At 42.7% G+C, this 19458-nt stretch overlaps 1 protein-coding gene across 4 annotated transcripts in view; it reads left to right on the forward strand.

Moving 5' to 3' along the window:
• Nucleotides 1–1769: 1769 nt before the first annotated feature.
• MSANTD4 (Myb/SANT DNA binding domain containing 4 with coiled-coils) overlaps nucleotides 1770–19458 on the forward strand; it is a 37890-nt gene continuing 20201 nt past the window's right edge. For 3 of the 4 annotated variants that reach the window (XR_012266387.1, XM_073662081.1, XM_073662082.1), the window contains exons 1-3: nucleotides 1776–2122; nucleotides 11786–12394; nucleotides 16429–16530. Coding sequence is in view for 3 of the 4 variants with exons in the window: in XM_073662081.1 (XP_073518182.1) it covers nucleotides 11915–12394; nucleotides 16429–16530 (582 nt within the window). In the remaining variant the exon portion in view is untranslated. Of the gene's footprint in view, nucleotides 2123–11785; nucleotides 12395–16428; nucleotides 16531–19458 lie in introns of all 4 variants that reach the window. The other variant, XM_073662083.1, reaches the window with a different exon arrangement.

The following is a 19458-nucleotide window of genomic DNA, read 5'->3' on the forward strand; positions in this document are numbered from 1 at the left end:
GGCCTGTGCCCCTATACACATATCGATGGGTTCTTCTGAGCAGATTTGTCACAAAACCTGAAGGATTTCCTGATGCCAAGAAAGTGAATGAGAATCCTGATGTCTCATGCATCTGCAGCATGTCAACCCCTTCAGCGTTCTTGCTGCAGATTTCACCCATACTAATCAGTGGGGAAAAATCTGCATGAAAAACGCATGTAAAAAAAAAAAAAAAAAGCATCTAAAACGTGCCAGCAAAGTGTTTTTCCCGCCAGGAGATAAAGAAATTTCTGTTGCAAGTACTTAAAGTGTGCACATACCCGTATGTGTATGGCGGCCTTGACTCCTTCATTAGCTTAGATAGGAGATGTGATGCAAGATGGGAGACCTGATGATCTCACTGTCTCTGTAAGGCCACGTTCACACATTCAGTAATTCGTGACTTTTTTACCTGAGTATTTGTAAGCGAAAATCAGGAGTGGAATCAGAGTAAAAGTATAATAGAAACATGTCACCACTTCTGTATTTATCACCCACTGCTGGTTTTGGCTTACAAATACTGATGTAAAAAACTCACCAAATACTGAAGGTGTGAATGTGGCCTAAGTAAATTAGGTTACTTTTGTTTTTTTTTCATTGCATTTTTTATTGTGTTTTTATCACATTTTTGACGCTGCATTTTTGGTCTCTTTTTGATATGTCTTAATTTTAATAAAGCTGCTTTGTTTTTGATACTTCCTGGTATTTGGGTTTGACAAAACTTTATTGATAGTCATGTGCGGATTACATGTGTTTTTTATGCGTTTTTTTTTACTTGCGGATTTTCCGCATCTAATACAAGTCTATGGGAAAAATCTGCACATAAAACTCAGCGTGTCCGCAGGAGAAATTCACATGTTGCGGATTGGAAACTCGCACCGCCGGTCAGTTTACGCGGAGTAAAAATAGAAGTGCAGCGGGCGTGAGATTTCTATATATCCCACCCACTTTGCTGGAACTGTAGGGCTACATTCTCACGATGAGTTTATGATGTTGCATCATTTTTGCACCCATTAAGTAAAATAGGTTACTTGCATTTTTCTCGAAAATATGCAGCGTAAAAAAAACTCACCAAAAACTTATCGTGTGAACGTAGCCTAAGACCAGGGCTGTGGAGTAGGTAAGCCAAACCTCCAACTCCGACTCAATTTCCATGACACCGACTCCAACTCCGACTCCCTCATACACGGCTCATGTTTAAGTGATAAATTTCCTGTAGCACAGATTCATCTCAGCTAAAAGTCCAGACCCTTAGATCAGGAATAGGACAGACATTTATAGGACATTTTATAACTTTCTTATGAAAAAATATTCCCCACAAACTGCATTGAACTACTGTACTCAATTTATTATATATTTTAGGAGTCGGAGTCGGTCCATTTTATACCGACTCCGACTCCACCAAAATGGGCTCCGACTCTGATTCCACAGCCCTGCCTAAGACGCTACATTTTTGATGCAGCGAGAAGATTCAGAGCCAAAAATTCACCCAAAAAACTCATATTCACATTCAGTTTTGGGGAAGACGCCGGACGCAGCAGGTTCACGACTGTAGGTTTCACACCTCCGACATTCTGAGTCCGGATCGACAGCGGGTCTCCAGTCCCAGCCTCATACGGGACCCGCGGCCGGTCCGGACATCGCCGTCCGTATTTGAACCGTGAATGTGAAGCAGCATGGAGACGTCCAGTCACGTAGAGAAGCCCATGTGATGTCTCCGGTCTAGACGGCTCTCTCTCGGGACTTGGCGCAGACGGTGTGGTATCCTGCACGTAGCGGTGTCATCGCTGCAGCCGCTGTGATACGACATTATTATTTTGGCCGCCTCTTTGTGTCTGCGGTGCCTACAGCCTGGCTGATCCCCTCGCCCTCCTCATCCTTTGCCTCCTTGTAGTAGCTTGCCCTTCCTCCTCCTCCTCCTCTGCAGCCTGTCTCCCTCCCCTCTTCCCAGTGGCTGTGTGGATCTCCCCCTCCTTCTCCCTGTGTCCGCCAGCTCCTGTGCCTGGCAGTAACCCCCCTCTGCTATTATTATCTGGGGCTGGGCATCCCTTGCTGTGTCTGTGCCCAGGGGGGATCCATACTACTCAGCGCACTGCGTCTGCAGGTAAGAGAGCAACTTGCATGTCTGCAACCTGCAGAGTCGGTGTGTCCCTGTGGGGATCTGCAGTGCTCTGCTCACAGCTTGGCCTCCTCTTGCTCTTTCCCTCTGCTCCACATCGCCATCTTGTCTGCTATGCAGAGCTCTGCTGTGTAAAGTGGATCATAGATGGGATCTATAGGCAGATGTAGCAGAGCTGAGTTTATCATTGAACTCTTTTGCAGCTGCCTGGTTTGTGGAAGATAAAAAATCAGGTTTACATTATTATTATTATTATTATATTTTATTTTATTATTAATTATTATTATTATTATTATATTATATAATACTATATAATACTATATTTTATTACATGGAGAATCTATGACAAGCCCAGCAGGGGTAAGGGGACTAGATTTGGGGACAATGGCACATTTATTTCTTGGGGCTTTAATTCTGCTCAGTGTCTGTTCACACCTGTCAGTCATACACTGCACCACCCTATAGTAAGCACCACTGATACTACACTGTGCATGTAGGGGACGACAACTTTTTGGATGGGGACTCCACTTGCCGCTGCATTTATCTCTCAGGAGATCACATCTGACTGCGGCGGCTGCAGACAATCACTGCTCCTCACACATCCTACTACAGGTGCAAGAATGAATGATGTGGCGGTACAACACAACAGTATGGCAGCACCTCGGATTAAACTACAATATAAACCAATCAGAACTTTAACGATTGTACTAATCGCGTGGAGTGCGTTTTTCTTTCTATGTATTAACCCCTTCACGCCATTTTCCTTTTTTTTTTTTTTCATTTTCGTTTTTTCCTCCCCATTTCTCCAAGAGCCATAACTTTTTTATTTTTCTGTCCACATAGCCGTACGAGGGCTTGTTTTTTGTGGGACGAGTTGTACTTTTGAATGACTTCATTCATTTGAACATATAATGTACTGGAAAACGGGGAAAAAAAATCCAAGTGCGTTGACATTGCAAAAAAAGTGCAGTTTCACAATTGTTTTTTTTTTTTTTTTAATTTACCGTGTTCACTATATGGTAAAATTAACCTGGCGATAGGATTCTGCTGGTCAGTATGAGTACACAGATATCAAACATGTCTAGTACTTGTTTTTATTTAAGTGGTGAAAAAAAATGTGGAAATTTTTCCCCCCAATTTTTTTTTTGCTTTTGTCGCCATTTTCCAAGATCCATAATGTTTTAATTTTTGGGGGATATTGGGGCTATATGAGGGCTGCTTTTTTTACGCCCTGAGCAGACGTTGTTACTGATACCATTTGGGGTAGATATGATGTTTTGTTCGCTTCTTCTTGATTTTTTTCTCTTTACGCTGTTTACCGATTGAATTAATTTATTTTGTATTTTGACAGATTGGACATTTCGGAACACAGTGATACCAAATATGTGTATTTATTTTTTTTAAAATGTTTTAGGTTTAACCCCTTCACGATCTTGGGATTTTCTGTTTTTGCCCTTTCGTTTTTTGCCCTTCTTCCCAGAGCCATAACTTTTTTATTTTCCCATCAATATGGCTGTATGAGGGCTTGTTTTTTGCAGGACAAGTTGTAACTTTGAACGAAACCATTGATTTTACCATATAGTATACTGCAAAATGGGGAAAAAATTCCAAGTGCAGTGAAATTGCAAAAAAAAGTGCAATTCCACAATTGTTTTTTGTGTTTTATTTACCATGTTCACTATATGATAAACCTGACCTGCCATCATGATTCTCCAGGTCATTACGAGTTCATAGACATCAAACATCTATAGGTTCTTTTTTATTTAAGTGGTGAAAAAAAATCCAAAGTTTGTAAAAAAGCTAAATAAAAAAAGTCGCCATTTTCGGAGACCCGTGGCGTCTCCATTTTTTGGGATCTGGGGCTGGTCGAGGGCTTATTTTTTGCACGCCGAGCTGACGTTTCTATTGATACCATTTTGGGGTAGATCCGATGTTTTGATCGTCCATTATTGCATTTTATTGCAATGTTGCTTCAACCAAAAAAAGTAATTTTGATGTTTTGATTTTTTTTTTCTCCTTACGCCGTTTACTGATCGGATTAATTATTTTTCTATATTGATAGATCGGGCGATTCTGAACGCGGTGATACCAAATATGTGTATTTTTTTATTTTATTATTCTTTTATTATGAATGGGGCAAAAGGGGGGTGATTTGAACTTTTATGTTTTTTTTTAATTTTTTAAAACATTTTTTTTACACTTTTTACTTAGGAGACTTGAAGCTGTGATCACCCGATCGCCTGTGCTACACATAGCTGTGCTTCAGCCCTGCTATGTGTAGAAAAAATCATCATCTCCTATGATGAGCGGAGGGAGGCAGGGACACAACATATGAGGCAAGTTTACGTCATATGTCGTGAAGGGGGTAATTCCACCTTTGGGGATAATTTTCTTTTCTTAATTCAATGCATGTATTTTGGGCTAAAAAAAATATTTTCCACTTCATTTTTGCATCGTGGGCACATAGCCTAATTCCCTTTACAAAATGGTAGAGCAGGTCGGATGCCCAATCGCCGTTCCATTCATTCTCTATGGGGCCGGCGGAAAAAGCTGAGCTCAACAGCCCCGTAGGGAAGCATTGGTGCACCTGTCGAGCATGCACCCTGCTGATACATTCAAAGGGCTTGTTTGATTGGGAGCTTATTATTGAATGATAGTAATGATTTCTATGTGTACAGAGACTGTTTTCTCGCTTACATTTTCTTGAATTCCATCAATGTCTCCAATTTCTTATAATGGAAATGTAATACATTATGGTGACATGCTTGGCAGACCTTAGTCAGGCTGTAAATCACATCACAACCACTAGGTGGCCACATCATATGTAGCATAAACATCTCCCTACAGAGTATCAAAAAAACCTTATTTTTTTTATTTAAGCTGCTCATTTCATGTGCAAAATGATCAAGTGAGATTGACAATGTTGATCAAATGAGTTGTGTAGAGTTCATCAGGCTGGCATACGTGAGGTGTGTAGAGAGCATCAGATTGGCATACGTGAGTTGTGTAGAGAGCATCAGGTAGGCATACGTGAGGTACGTAGAGTGCATCAGGTAGGCATACGTGATGTGTGTAGAGAGCATCAGATTGGCATACGTGAGTTGTGTAGAGTGCATCAGGTAGGCATACGTGAGTTGTGTAGAGGGCATCAGGTAGGCATACGTGATTTGTGTAGAGTTCATCAGGTAGGCATACGTGAGTTGTGTAGAGAGCATCAGCTAAGCATATGTGAGTTGTGTAGAGTGCATCAGGTAGGCATACGTGAGTTGTGTAGAGTGCATCAGGTAGGCATACGTGAGTTGTGTAGAGTACATCAGGTAGGCATACGTGAGTTGTGTAGAGTGCATCAGGTAGGCATACGTGAGTTGTGTAGAGAGCATCAGCTAAGCATATGTGAGTTGTGTAGAGTGCATCAGGTAGGCATACGTGAGTTGTGTAGAGTACATCAGGTAGGCATATGTGAGTTGTGTAGAGTGCATCAGGTAGGAATACGTGAGTTGTGTAGAGAGCATCAGCTAAGCATATGTGAGTTGTGTAGAGTGTATCAGGTAGGCATACGTGAGTTGTGTAGAGTACATCAGGTAGGCATACTCTCCTAAGGCCCGCTCCTCCCTGACTTCCAAATATTAGGGCCTTGATTATTATCTCCTGGAACGGAAAGAAGGTCCCGGTTTGGCCTGCACATCGTGATAGCACAAAAGATTTATACATTGCCATCTGTATGATGTGCACGGCCAGCTTCTTGTACCTCATTTTAGCTTTTAGCATGGCACTGTACGGCTGGATGACTTGATCAGAGAGATCAACTCCCCCCATGTTTTTGTTGTACCCTGGTACACAGTCTGGTTTGGTGACCTGTGTAGAGGTAGTTCGTACAGTACTGAGGGTTCTGCCATCACCATGTATAGTGGTCAAGAAAAGGACATCCCTCTTGCCCTTGTACTTGACCACCAGCATGTTGTCACTACATTGGGCTCTGCTCTCACCCTTTCAGAGCATCTGCCCAATTAGCGACTTTTGGAGGCCTCTCTGATTTTTGTGGACAGTACCGCAGGCTGCGGTAGCTCGGAGAGAGAGACACTAGAAGAGTAGGATGCTGGTATAACATTTATCTACCTAGAGGTGATAACCTTGATCCAGTAGTGGGTGCACCAAATCCAAAACAATTTTCCCACCCACTCCCAGAACAGGGGGGAATTCAGGGGGTTCAGTTCCAGAGTCCTTCCCTTCATAAACCCTAAACCTGTGGGTGTACCCTGAGGTACAATCGTACAGGTTGTAGTGTTTAATTCCATACCTGGCCCTCTTACTGGGCAGGAATTGCCAGAATTTGAGCCTCTCCTTGAAATGTATTAGGGACTCATGCAGATGTCCCTTTGGGAGTTGTACACCTCAGCAAACTTGTTGCTGAAGTGCTTGATGACCAGCTGAACTTTGAAAAAATGGTCAAAGTTGGGGTCATCTCAGGGAGGACCTTGCGCATTATCGTTGTAATGCAAAAATTTGCGGATTGCCTCAATTCGTTTATGGGACATGGCCATGCGGAACACTAGAGTGTTATACAAACCTCAACACTCAAATATTGCCGAAGTTCTGCCTACCTTCACTATCCCCATGTGAAGAACCATGCCCCAAAATTTCATAATTTCTACTGCGTCTACAGGGGTCTAACTGGCAAATTATGAAGTGGGATTTTGGGATAAAAATTGTTGGGCGTACAAATTTTTCTGTCACACAATGAGATCTACAAAATTTTCAGAGAAAAATACTTTGAAAAAGTCAATTTCTCTGAGTCCGGTAATGTCAAATTGGATTCCTGATTGAGCCACAAAATCAGGAACCTGTGGCTCATAATTTTCAGGAGGTGAGGCCCATAGCGGGTCAGTAACGGTGGGCTCTGGCTCATTTTCTGCCCTGAGGCGTCTGCATGGCAGTTCAGTATCACTTGAGGAAGAGGAGGCGGAGGATGAAAAATAAAGGAAGGTCGCATCCTGTCCCTCACTATCAGTGTTGGAGGCAAGGAAGGCATATGCCTCATCGGCTGAATACCAAATTTTATTTAGGTGTGTGAGTGTGAATGCTTGGTGTAAACTTTTTTAATTACATTTAGAATAGAAGAAAGGAAAAAAAAATAGAAAGAGTAGAAGAAAAGAATTTAGAAAAAGTTAAAAATAAAAAGGAGAATATAACATTTTGGAAAAATAAAAACTAAACTAAATTACACTAATCGTAATTCTATGAAGTAGAAAAACCTGCAGAAATTACTGCAAGAATTTTCCACTAAAATTCTGAAACTACAATTACTAGATGCACAAATTACTGAGCGCCCGCAACTATCTGATGCATATTGTGATTATATTTTGGTAAAAATACTGTAGTATAAGCAATTTACGACAATATATTTTTACTCTGGATTACATGGTACCTAATAATCCATTTTTTACACTTTACTATCTGACACTAATCCTGACTGTATTCGGTAAAAAATACTGTAGTAGATGCTGATTATTACAGTATATTTTTACTGTCCCTAATCTAGTCCTATCAACTAATCTAAATTATTTTCTATTCAATTCTTTTTTCACATAAAAAAAAACAGCCCAATGCTGATCAGTGACGTGACCCCACATCTGGGGCACATCTGGGACAATCCGCATCTGGGAGAACCCCGATCTTAAAAAGGAAACTTGGTGTTCTATACACCCTGTGTATGAGGTATAGAGGTGAGAGTCTCTGAGGATCACAAAGGGACAATCTAGGAATACTCTCCAATATCTCTTTACATTGTTTTTCCGTGGTATGCCTCATATCCGTTTCCCATTTTAGTTTTGCCGTCCAATTATTACCACTGGAACGAGTCTGTAGAAGCTGCAGATATATCTTAGATATTAGACTGGATGTATATTTTGTAGTTGCTAATGACTCAAGACCCTAGCTTTTTGAATGTCAGGTACAGCAACACCAAACTGAGTCTGAAATGCATATCGCAATTCTAAATATTGGTAGAAGGGTGCATGAGAAAGTCCAAACTTCTGTTGAAGTTTGTTGAAACTTTTGAGTGCTTCACTTTCTATTATATTATCCACAGTCTGTATTCCTCTCAGCTCCCATCCCCCGAACACCTTTACTTTGTCAAACTCCGCCAATTTCTGATTATGCCACAGTGGAGTAAACCTGGAGATCCCAGTTATTCCCAACAATCTCTTTCCTCTATTCCATACCTTATACATTAGCGCAAAAGTTGGTCTATCACCATCTGGGCAACCGACATCCCACTCCAATATATGGATAGGAGAGGAACATTTCTCATCTTGCAGGACAAGACTACCAGCCTTACCCATGCCTTCCCTTGTCCCCCAACCATGAAAATGCTGCATCTGTGAAGCCACAAAGTAGATCCATGGATCTGGTATCGCCAGTCCACCTCCTGTTTTTTCCCTCTGGAGAGTTGACAACCTAATCTTTGCTCTACACTTACACCAAATTAGTTCTCTAAACATTGTCTGCACCTTACGGAATATAGGAGGTGGGATCCAACATGGGGAGTTATGTAACAAAAAATAACAATCGGGGCATTAAAATCATTTTGATAAGGTTACCCCTCCCAATTACCCATAAAGGAAGTCTGCACCATGCATTTATTTTAGATCTAAATTTGTCTAATAATGGGTTAACATGTAGCATTGTATAATCTTTTATATGTAAACCAATCAGTACACGAAAATATTTAAACTTTTCTACTACCTGAATTTGTGTTGCTGAAATTATATCTATGGGTGCAAGGGGAGCCACTGGCAACAATGATGATTTTTCCCAGTTGATCATCAGGCCAGACCAACGCCCAAACTCCCCTATTTCCGACATAATTGGGCGCTTCCAAATTTCCCACATATAACAGCATGTCATCAGCATACTGTACAAACATACTTTTTCCTCTATATCATTACACCTGAATACTACAAAGTTCCGTAAGTCCCTTAGTCTACAAGCTAATGGCTCTATCACCAGAGTAAATAGGAGTGGTGAGAGCAGACAACCCCGACGCGTGCTCCTACCCTACCTAATGCAAATGGGCTTGAGAGGAGCCCATTAATTTTCAACCTTGCCGATGGTGACCAGTACAGTAATTTGACCCAATTTCTAAACTTCTGGCCCATTCTCATTTTACTCATAAATAGTTCTACTCAACACTATCGAATGCTTTCGCTGCATCGAGTGACATTATTACTCTGTGCCCCATTTCCACACTACAGGGTTGCATATTAAGGTATAGACGTCTAATATTTATAGCCTTGGACCTATTAGGCATAAAACCTGTTTGGTCTTCATGAATCAGCTCCAATATAACTTTATTAAGCCTAATACTTTTACGTCTGCTGGCAACAGACAAATCAGTCTATAGGAGTCCGGATGCTTAGGGTCTTTTCCTGGCTTCAGTAACAGAACAATAATCGCTTCTATTTTAAGATTTATTAATTAAAATATACTTTCTTTGTTGGACAAACCCTTTAAGTTTGTTTTCATATGAAAAGGTTCATCGTAATATTTGATGAAAAGGAAAATCTTCCTCAATTGTAGACATTCTTTTAGTACATATCAAGGTCGGCCCGCGACTTTGTCCAAGTTTTTCATTTTGGCCCTCTGTGTTTTTGAGTTTGACATCCCTGCCTTAGGGGGTTGTGCAGCGAGCTGCCTTAGCAATGGGGTCAGTATATGATATAGGTCAGGGTACACGAGGAGCCAGCTGCAGCCCTGTGATGTCTGGGCATAAAATAATTAACCCCCTCATGACAGATGACATACATTTACTTCATATGTGTTCCTGACTTTGATGCGGGCTCCGGCTCTGAGCCCGCATCTTTCCCAACAGATGACCTGATGACCCCAGTGCCTGTCATTACGAACCTCCTGAGAAAGCCAACCTATAGCTGGTGTTCATAGGAAACCATTACTCTCTCTATATATAGCGGTGCTGAAGCCCCGCTACGTGTAGCACAAGCGATCAGACAATAGCAGCTTCAAGTCCCCTAAGGGGACTATTTAATACATTAAGAATGTAAAAACATATACCGTATTTGCCGGCGTATAAGATGACTTTTTTTGCCCTGAAAAACATGCCTCCAAGTGGGGGGGTCATCTTATACGCCGGGTGCACTTCAGTTGAGATGCGCCGGGTAGATGCCTGGGCCCTGAGCAGGCGGGGGGGCCCACTTGCGGTCGGGCACCCCGCCAGGCTATGGGGGGGAGGAGAGCGATCTCAGAGCCCGCCCTTCTCCTCCGCTTCCTCAGGGCCCCGGCAGCCGGATACTTACCTCTCCCCGTGCCTCTGCAGATCCGCTGTCTTCCTGCTGTGTGCTCCCTGTGACGTCTCAGGTCAGAGGGTGCGGTGACGTCTTTACACCGCGCCCTCCCCTAAGCCGTCACAGGCAGCGCAGAGCGGGAAGACGCCGGCGACGCTGGAGTCCAGACCCGAGCAGCGGCAGCAGGTGAGGAGGAGTGAGGTGAGTGTTGGATTTTTTTTTTCATGTATGGAGGCATGGGGCATAATATGGGGGGTGACATCCTGCATGGGGCATAATATGGGGGGTGACATCATGCATGGGGAATTATATGGGGGGGTAACAGCCTGCATGGGGCATAATATGGGGGGTGACATCCTACATGGGGCATTATACGGGAGGGGGTGAGTATATAACAAACTCTATATTTTGAGTGGAAATGTTGGGGGGTTGTCTTATACGCCGGCAAATACGGTATTTTTTTAAATTGTGAAAAAAAAAAAATCACAAAAGTTCAAATCACCCCCTTTTGACCCATTAAAAAAAATAAATAAATAAATAAATAAACTTCACATATTAGGTATCACTGCATTTGTAAAAGTCCGATCTATCAAAATATAAAATAAATAATTAAATCGATAAACGGCGTAATGAGAAAAAAAAATCAAAACTCCACAATTTAAGTTTTTTGTGGTCGCCGCAACATTACAATAAAATTCAATAACGGGCGATCAAAACATCACATCTACCCCAAGATGGTATCAGTAAAAACATCAGCTCAGGGGGTAAAAAATAAGCCCTCACCCAGCCCCAGATCCGAAAAATTGAAAGTGGTCCTGTCTCAGAAAATGGCAACTAATGCAAAGGGGGTTTTTTTGAACAAATTTTCGATTTTTTTTTTCACCAATTAAATGAAAAAAAAGATAGTGCAAGTTAAAAAAAATAAATAAAAACAAATAGAAAAAGAGCCCTGCTGTAAAAATTGAGCATAAATTTTGATCAGTGACTTGAAGTCTTCGCAATTTATTCAAATTCAATACAGTTACATGACATGCTAGCAAAACACTTGGCAGCCTGTAATCCACATCCAAACCAATGGGTGGCAATTCATAGACACGTATAGCATAAATATCTTCTGACAGAGTATACAAAAATTGTTTTTTTTAAAGATGGTAATCTCGCTCCACTTATGTTGAGCCAAGAGGAAAGATAAGAAAAGACGCATTTGTAAAACCTTTAATGTTTTGTTGCAATGTGTCCTTTCTAAGTCCGCAAAACTGATATTATCACTCTAGATAATGCATTCACTTTTATTATTATACTATATATATATAGTTATTTACATTGAGTTTTTACATTTCTCTTTCAGTTTTCTCAAGATTCTCTAGGAAAAGTGATTACTTAATTTTTAAAACTGGCCAAATTCAGCAGAAAGAAGCAGCTACCTCAGATCTTTCCATCTCGGACTCATCTTGGTGTTTCTGCTGATGTGAAAAAAATGACCTTACAGCCGTCCATGATGAAGCAGTTAAAAAGAAAAAGGAAAAGTAATTTCAGCGTTCAAGAAACGCAAACGTTACTAACGGAAATAAAAAAGAGAAGAGATGTCATTTTTTCGAAGCAGCTCAACACCACAATTAATGAAATGAAGCGCAAAGCCTGGGAAGAGATAGCGGAATGTGTGAATGCGCTTGGAGAAGGTGAACAGAGGACGGGCACTGAAGTTAAAAGAAGATATCTTGATTGGAGATCCCTTATAAAAAGGAAAAGTCTGAATTCAGATCTTAAACTGGGAAATTCTGGAAATCACCTACCACTGTCAGATCTGGACTCCATAATTGACGACTCGGATGACAAGCCAAGTGGGTTAACGAATGACTCTAGCTTGGAGTGGAAAAATGTGCCAGATGGCCGAGAAGCAAATGAGTCTATGGCTGAGATCAAAGTTGAAGAAGAAGAAGAAGCTCAGAATTTTGAAGTAAGAATTTTTTTGAACTTATGTGATAAGATTGAAGATTAAGCTGTCATAATATAAGACTAATTCTTCTTGATTTGCAACTTGGAAAAAGGGGTCATTCCCAACATTAAGAGTTATCACCTATCCACAGGCTACAGAGGCTTTCCCAAAAACGGGGTCTAAAATTCATTATCGGAATGAAGCAGTGTCTGTGCAGGGGACTGACGGAAAAAGCTGAGTACTGTACTTGGCTATCTCCAGCAGTTCGATAGACAATGAATTAGAGATATTAGCGATCAAAGGTTTTGGCATTTAAACAGTTATTTTCTTTTTAAGTCCAAGTGGGCAATACAAGAGAGATTTCACTGAGGGCGTGTACTTCTTCTGTCTGTATGATGCAAAACAATCATAAGTAGGCAGCAACACACTGGGGAAACAAAGAAGAACATGCCCTCACAATGGCTCAGTATGAGACATGTATTCACAATCAGTCTGCTCTCCTCACTGCAGAGTGATGAAATGTGCTGGAGCACAGCAGACCTGAGTGTGATTAACTGACAGTGTTCAGCCTTCATCTCCAGCAGTCAGTGTGGGGGGAGGGGCAGTGCTGAAGAGTTCCATTACAAACACTTCTACTAGCTTTCCTCTTATAGTGCTGCCAGATCTGCCAATCATAAGCAGGCATCCAAATACAAGGGGAAAATTAGCACTCCCCACTATAGCTTAGACCAGGCTCTGTATGAGACATAATAACATAGTCTTCTCTCCTCACTACAAAGTGATTATATGTGCTGGAGCACAGGAGACCTGAGTGTGATTAATAGCTTTCGGCTTTTATGTCCTGGAGTCAATGTGGGGGAAGGGGCAGTGCAGCAAAGTTGGCAGCACTAGACTTATTTGGAAAGGCTAGTGTGTATTTGGTCCTGCCAAAAAATCTCATTTGAATTTGAGAAGAGAGCTACTAGAAGTGTTTGTAGTGAGACTCAACTTTTTACTTTACTGCCTTTCCCCCACACTAACTGCTGGAGGTGAGAGCTAAAAGCTGTCAATTAATCACACTCAGGTCTACTGTTCTCCAGCACATCATCACTCTGCATTGAGGGGAGCAGACTTTTTGTCAGTGCTATTGTGGGAGCGTGTGCTTCTTTCTCCAGTGTGTTGCTGATTGCTTATGATTTGTAAGCGTCAGAAAGAGGAATAAGTACATGCCCTCAGTGACATCTATCTGCTAATGCCCACTTGGACTTAATAAGAAAAGAAAATAACTGTTTAAGTGCCAAATACTTTTGTCACTAATAACTCCCCAACGGAGAAACAAAATAAAAAAAATATTTTATTCTGCTTTGCCGCACCGATAAAATAGTGCGTCCAGTTCAATATGAAAAAATTGGTGAAAGGTTCTCTAAGGTGTTTTCCCATTTTGTAAGATAGGATGTACCTTGCCTTTATGAATAGAAAACTTTTGAAACCCCCATGGTCCAGAGAAAAAAGGACATGCAGCACTAGTATAGCATTATGTGCTCTCCTAATTTTGATCTGAACAGTGGTGTTCCTGGACACCTGATGGTGCGAGAACCTACATGCTATCACATTCACTTGTTGAGTTACTTTGGTGGAAAGGGTCCACTGTGCAGCAGAAAACCAGTGAAAGTGGTGTAAAGCTACGCCAGCACCATCTCCCCTTCATTCTCAGGATCGGTGGACTTCTCAGAGGTCAGACCATTACCAATCTTGAATGGCGTATCCTTGTTAAGATGAGAAACCCATTTAAAAAGAGCTACTGGTTTCTATAGACATGGTGAATTTTAGCAAAAAAAAAAACATGGATCTTAGTGAGAGAGGGTTATCTGTTCAATGAGGTTTAGGGATGTCCTGATCCTTTTATTTTCATTTGAGATAAAACACCACCAGTGGTGGCATGGCCATGCTCACTTCTACTCATTGAGAAGACACATTCTGATGACCTGAGCGTAGATGTGTATCGGGAGTCCGGAGTTCGGATAAAAAAGCCAAATAGTACTCACCCTCCCCTGATTCAGTTGACATCACATCGGCAGTGCGCATCATCGCTGCAGCCAATCACTAAGCTCAGTGGCTTTGCTATTGTAGACGGCACGAGATGCTGAGTTCAGTGATTGGCTGCAGGAGTGTTGGGAGCTGTCGATGTGACGTCACCGCTGCAGACAAAATTGAGAGACCAGAGCAGCATTGGGGAGCCAGCCCTGAAGCTGGGGAGGGTGAATAGTATCTGACATTGTTATTTTTCATTACAGTAATCATTTGGGGTCCAGATTTCTGAAAGCATAAAACACCGTTAAAGTCAGTTAAGCTGCACCCTATCGGTGTGAAACTTGCGGTTGTGTTGTTTAGCCTGTTGACCAGATGTAATTCCTTCTCCACCATCATCCTCATAAGCATTTTGCAAGGATTGACACTCAATGTAAAAAAATGTTTTGAATATATTGTCTCTTCATTGTATTGTATATTTCTCCAACTTCCTACCATGACACCATCCACCCATTCCACCGTACTTGTAGAATGAGACCTGGACCGGTTGAGTCCTCCACCACATCAAACGTCCACTGCTAGATCTGTCCTGACTTCAGAACATAATATAACACGGCTCTGACACAACTGACCCTATTTTGTTAGGGGTTTGTAGGGAAAGAGTAAAGAAGATTGAAGATTTTAATTGATTTTTAATTATTCTCGGAGATTTTTTAGCATCTCAATGACATAAAGCCATATTTGTTGAATGAAACTCACCATACATAATATAACAATCCTAAAAAAATACAATGGAATGGTGGATATCCCTCTCAAACCAAAAAATGTAAGTTTTGTAGGATAAGACTAACAACAGCCCAGACTATAGAAAATACATACAGGTGTATCTCACTAAATTAGAATATCATCAAAAATTTAATTTATTTCAGTTCTTCAACAGAAAAAGTGAAACTCCCATATTATATAGAGTCATTACACACAGAGTGATCTATTTCAAGCGTTTATTTCTGTTAATGTTGATGATTATGGCTTACAGCCAATGAAAACACAGAAGTCATTATCTCAGTAAATTAGAATAGTTTATAACAACAGCTTGAAAAATGTTTTTAAAATCCGAAATGTTGGCCTACTGAAATGTATGTTCAGTAAATGCCCTCAATACTTGGTCGGTTCCTTTTGCATCAATTCCTGCATCAATGCGGCAATGTGGCATGGAGGCGATCAGCCTGTGGCCCTGCTGAGGGGTTATGGAAGCCCAGGTTGCTTTGATAGCAGCCTTCAGCTCATCTGCATTGTTGGGTCTGGTGTCTCATCTTCCTCTTGACAATACCCCATAGATTCTCTATAATAGATTCTCTATGGGGTTAAGGTCAGGCGAGTTTGCTGCCAATCAAGCACAGTGATACTGTTGTTTTTACACCAGGTATTGGTACTTTTGGCAGTGTGGACAGGGGCCAAGTCCTGCTGGAGAATGACATTTCCATCTCCAAAATGCTTGTCGGCAGATGGAAGCATGAATCACTAATTGTGGAAACTTCACACTAGACCTCCAGCAGCTTGGATTGTGGCCTCTCCACTCTTCCTCCAGACTCTGGGACCTTAATTTCCAAATGAAAACTGGTACTCTGGGACCTTGTGGAGTGTGTCAATGACTGCCTTGTGGACATCTGTCAAGTCAGCAGTCTTCCCCATGATTGTGGAGCCTACTGAAACAGACTAAGGGTCCTTTTTAAATACTTAGGAAGCCTTTGCAGGTGTTTTTTGTTAATTATTTAAATTTACTGAGATAATGACTTGTGTTTTCATTGGCTGTAAGCCATAATCATCAACATTAACAGAAGTAAACACTTGAAATAGATCACTCTGTGTGTAATGACTCTATATAATATAGGAGTTTCACTATATTGAAGAACTGAAATAAATTAACTTCTTGATGATATTCTAATTTAGTGAGATGCACCTGTACATCCACAATAATTCTGTTACCCTTACATATGTAGACCTTCTGAGAGACAGGAAAATTATATTGACCTCTTCTGACATTACAGGGTCCTAGCTGGAAAAAGAGAATATCACATCCTTGCTTTGGAATCCAGTTCAACTCCCGTCAAAATAGAATTGTGTATAATCAGACGCCTAGTGAAGAGAAGGTATGTGACCCGTAATGTTAGAAAGATCAATGCCATCTACCATAATAACAAGACATTAACCTTGGACCTATTATTCTAGGTAAAAATTGTGTAATTATGTACAAATCTGATGATAGATAACAAGAGGATGGGTCAAAAATTTCATGTTTGTTGATGGACTCCTATTAACCACTATTTCTAGAATAACCATTACTTGGTCCATAAATTGTGTTTGAGGAGCACGTAGCTCCATAATTGGCCAACATCCCTATGGCATGTAGGCTCTACCCCAATTTCTAAATGATATGTCATATTGGCTGCCAAAACCTCCTTTACAGCTTTATGTTAATGGGAATATAGCATGGGCAGTTTAGATTTTATCTGCCTACTCTTAAGACACATTATTTGGATAAAAGTATTGGGACACACGTCTTAATCATTGAAATCAGGTCTTTCATTCAAATCCACTGTCCCAGGTATATAAAATCCGGCCCCGCGCCCCTGGTGTGGGTGTATAACATCTGGCCCTGCGCCCCTGGTGTATAACATCTGGCCCCACGCCCCTGGTGTATAACATCCGGCCCCGTGCCCCTGGTGGATAACATCTAGCCCCACGCCCCTGGTGTATAACATCTGGCCCCGCGCCCCTGGTGTATAACATCCAGCCCCGCGCCCCTGGTGTATAACATCCAGCCCCGCGCCCCTGGTGTATAACATCTAGCCCCACGCCCATGGTGTATAACATCTGGCCCCGCGCCCCTGGTGTATAACATCTGGCCCCGCGCCCCTGGTGTATAACATCCGGCCCCGCGCCCCTGGTGTATAACATCTAGCCCCACGCCCATGGTGTATAACATCTAGCCCTACGCCCCTGGTGTATAACATCCAGCCCCGCGCCCCTGGTGTATAACATCCAGCCCCGCGCCCCTGGTGTATAACATCTAGCCCTACGCCCCTGGTGGATAACATCTAGCCCCACGCCCCTGGTGTATAACATCTGGCCCCGCGCCCCTGGTGTATAACATCCAGCCCCGCGCCCCTGGTGTATAACATCCAGCCCCGCGCCCCTGGTGTATAACATCTAGCCCCACGCCCATGGTGTATAACATCTGGCCCCGCGCCCCTGGTGTATAACATCTGGCCCCGCGCCCCTGGTGTATAACATCCGGCCCCGCGCCCCTGGTGTATAACATCTAGCCCCACGCCCATGGTGTATAACATCTAGCCCTACGCCCCTGGTGTATAACATCCAGCCCCGCGCCCCTGGTGTATAACATCCAGCCCCGCGCCCCTGGTGTATAACATCTAGCCCTACGCCCCTGGTGTATAACATTCGGCCTTGCGCCCCTGGTGTATGACATCTAGCCCCGCGCCCCTGGTGTATAACATCCGGCCCCGCGCCCCTGGTGTATGACATCTAGCCCCACGCCCCTGGTATATAACATCCGGCCCCGTGCCCCTGGTGTATAACATCTAGCCCCACGCCCCTAGTGTATAATATCTGGCCCCACGCCCCTGGTGTATAACATCTGGCCCCGCGCTTCTGGTGTATGACATCTAGCCCCACGCCCCTGGTATATAACATCCGGCCCCGTGTCCCTGGTGTATAACATCCAGCCCCGCGCCCCTAGTGTATAACATCTGGCCCGGCGCCCCTGGTGTATAACATCCGGCCCCGTGCCCCTGGTGTATAACATCCGGCCCCGTGCCCCTAGTGTATAACATCTGGCCCCGCGCCCCTGGTGTATAACATCCGGCCACGCGCCCCTGGTGTATAACATCCGGCCCCATGCCCATGGTGTATAACATCTAGCCCTACGCCCCTGGTGTATGACATCTAGCCCCACGCCCCTGGTGTATAACATCCCGGCCCCGCGCTCCTGGTGTATGACATCTAGCCCCACACCCCTGGTATACAAAATCCGGCCCCATGCCCCTGGTGTATAACTTCTAGCCCCATGCCCCTGGTGTATAACTTCTAGCCCCACGCCCCTGGTGTATAACATCCGGCCCCGCGCCCCTGGTGTATAACATCCGGCCCCGCGCCCCTGGTGTATGACATCCCATGACAGAATCACTGACTGGGTGGATCAGGGAAATGCTGTAGATATAGTATATCTTGACTTCAGCAAAGCATTTGACAAAGTATCTCACACCATCCTTATTGAAAAAATGACCAAGTATGCAATGGACCAGGCAACTGTTAGGTGGATTCATAACTGGCTTAGTGATCGGACTCAAAGGGTGGTTGTAAATGGCTTCACATCCAGCTGGATGAATGTCTCAAGTGGGGTACCACAGGGCTCCGTCCTGGGACCTGTATTGTTCAACATCTTTATCAATGATTTAGATGAAGGAATTGAGGGTAAACTGATTAAATTTGCTGATGACACAAAGCTAGGAGGGATAGCTAATACTAGAGAAGAGAGAGAGAGGATTCAAAAAGACCTAAATAAACTGGAGCAGTGGGCAGCAACCAACAGAATGGTTTTTAACAGGGAAAAATGCAAAGTACTACATCTGGGCAATAAAAATGAAAAAAGCATATACAGAATGGGAGGAATAGAGCTAAGCAACAGTACATGTGAAAAAGACTTAGGTATACTAATAGATCATAGACTGAACATGAGTCAACAGTGTGATGCAGCAGCAAAAAAGGCAAATACAATTCTGGGATGTATTAACAGAAGCATACAGTCTAGATCACGTGAAGTCATTATCGGTCTTTACTCCTCTTTGGTCAGACCTCATCTGGAATACTGTGTACAGTTTTGGGCACCACATTTTAAAAAAGACATAGACAAACTGGAGCAAGTTCAGAGAAGAGCGACCAGAATGGTGACTGGTCTGCAAACCATGTCCTATGAGGAACGGTTGCAGGATTTGGGAATGTTTAGCTTGCAAAAAAGAAGACTGAGAGGAGACTTAATAGCTGTCTACAAATATGTC

This window comes from Phyllobates terribilis, unplaced genomic scaffold, assembly GCF_046119375.1.
Source record: "Phyllobates terribilis strain yellow unplaced genomic scaffold, ASM4611937v1 Scaffold_2__4_contigs__length_985480577, whole genome shotgun sequence".
Lineage (NCBI taxonomy): Eukaryota > Metazoa > Chordata > Amphibia > Anura > Dendrobatidae > Phyllobates > Phyllobates terribilis.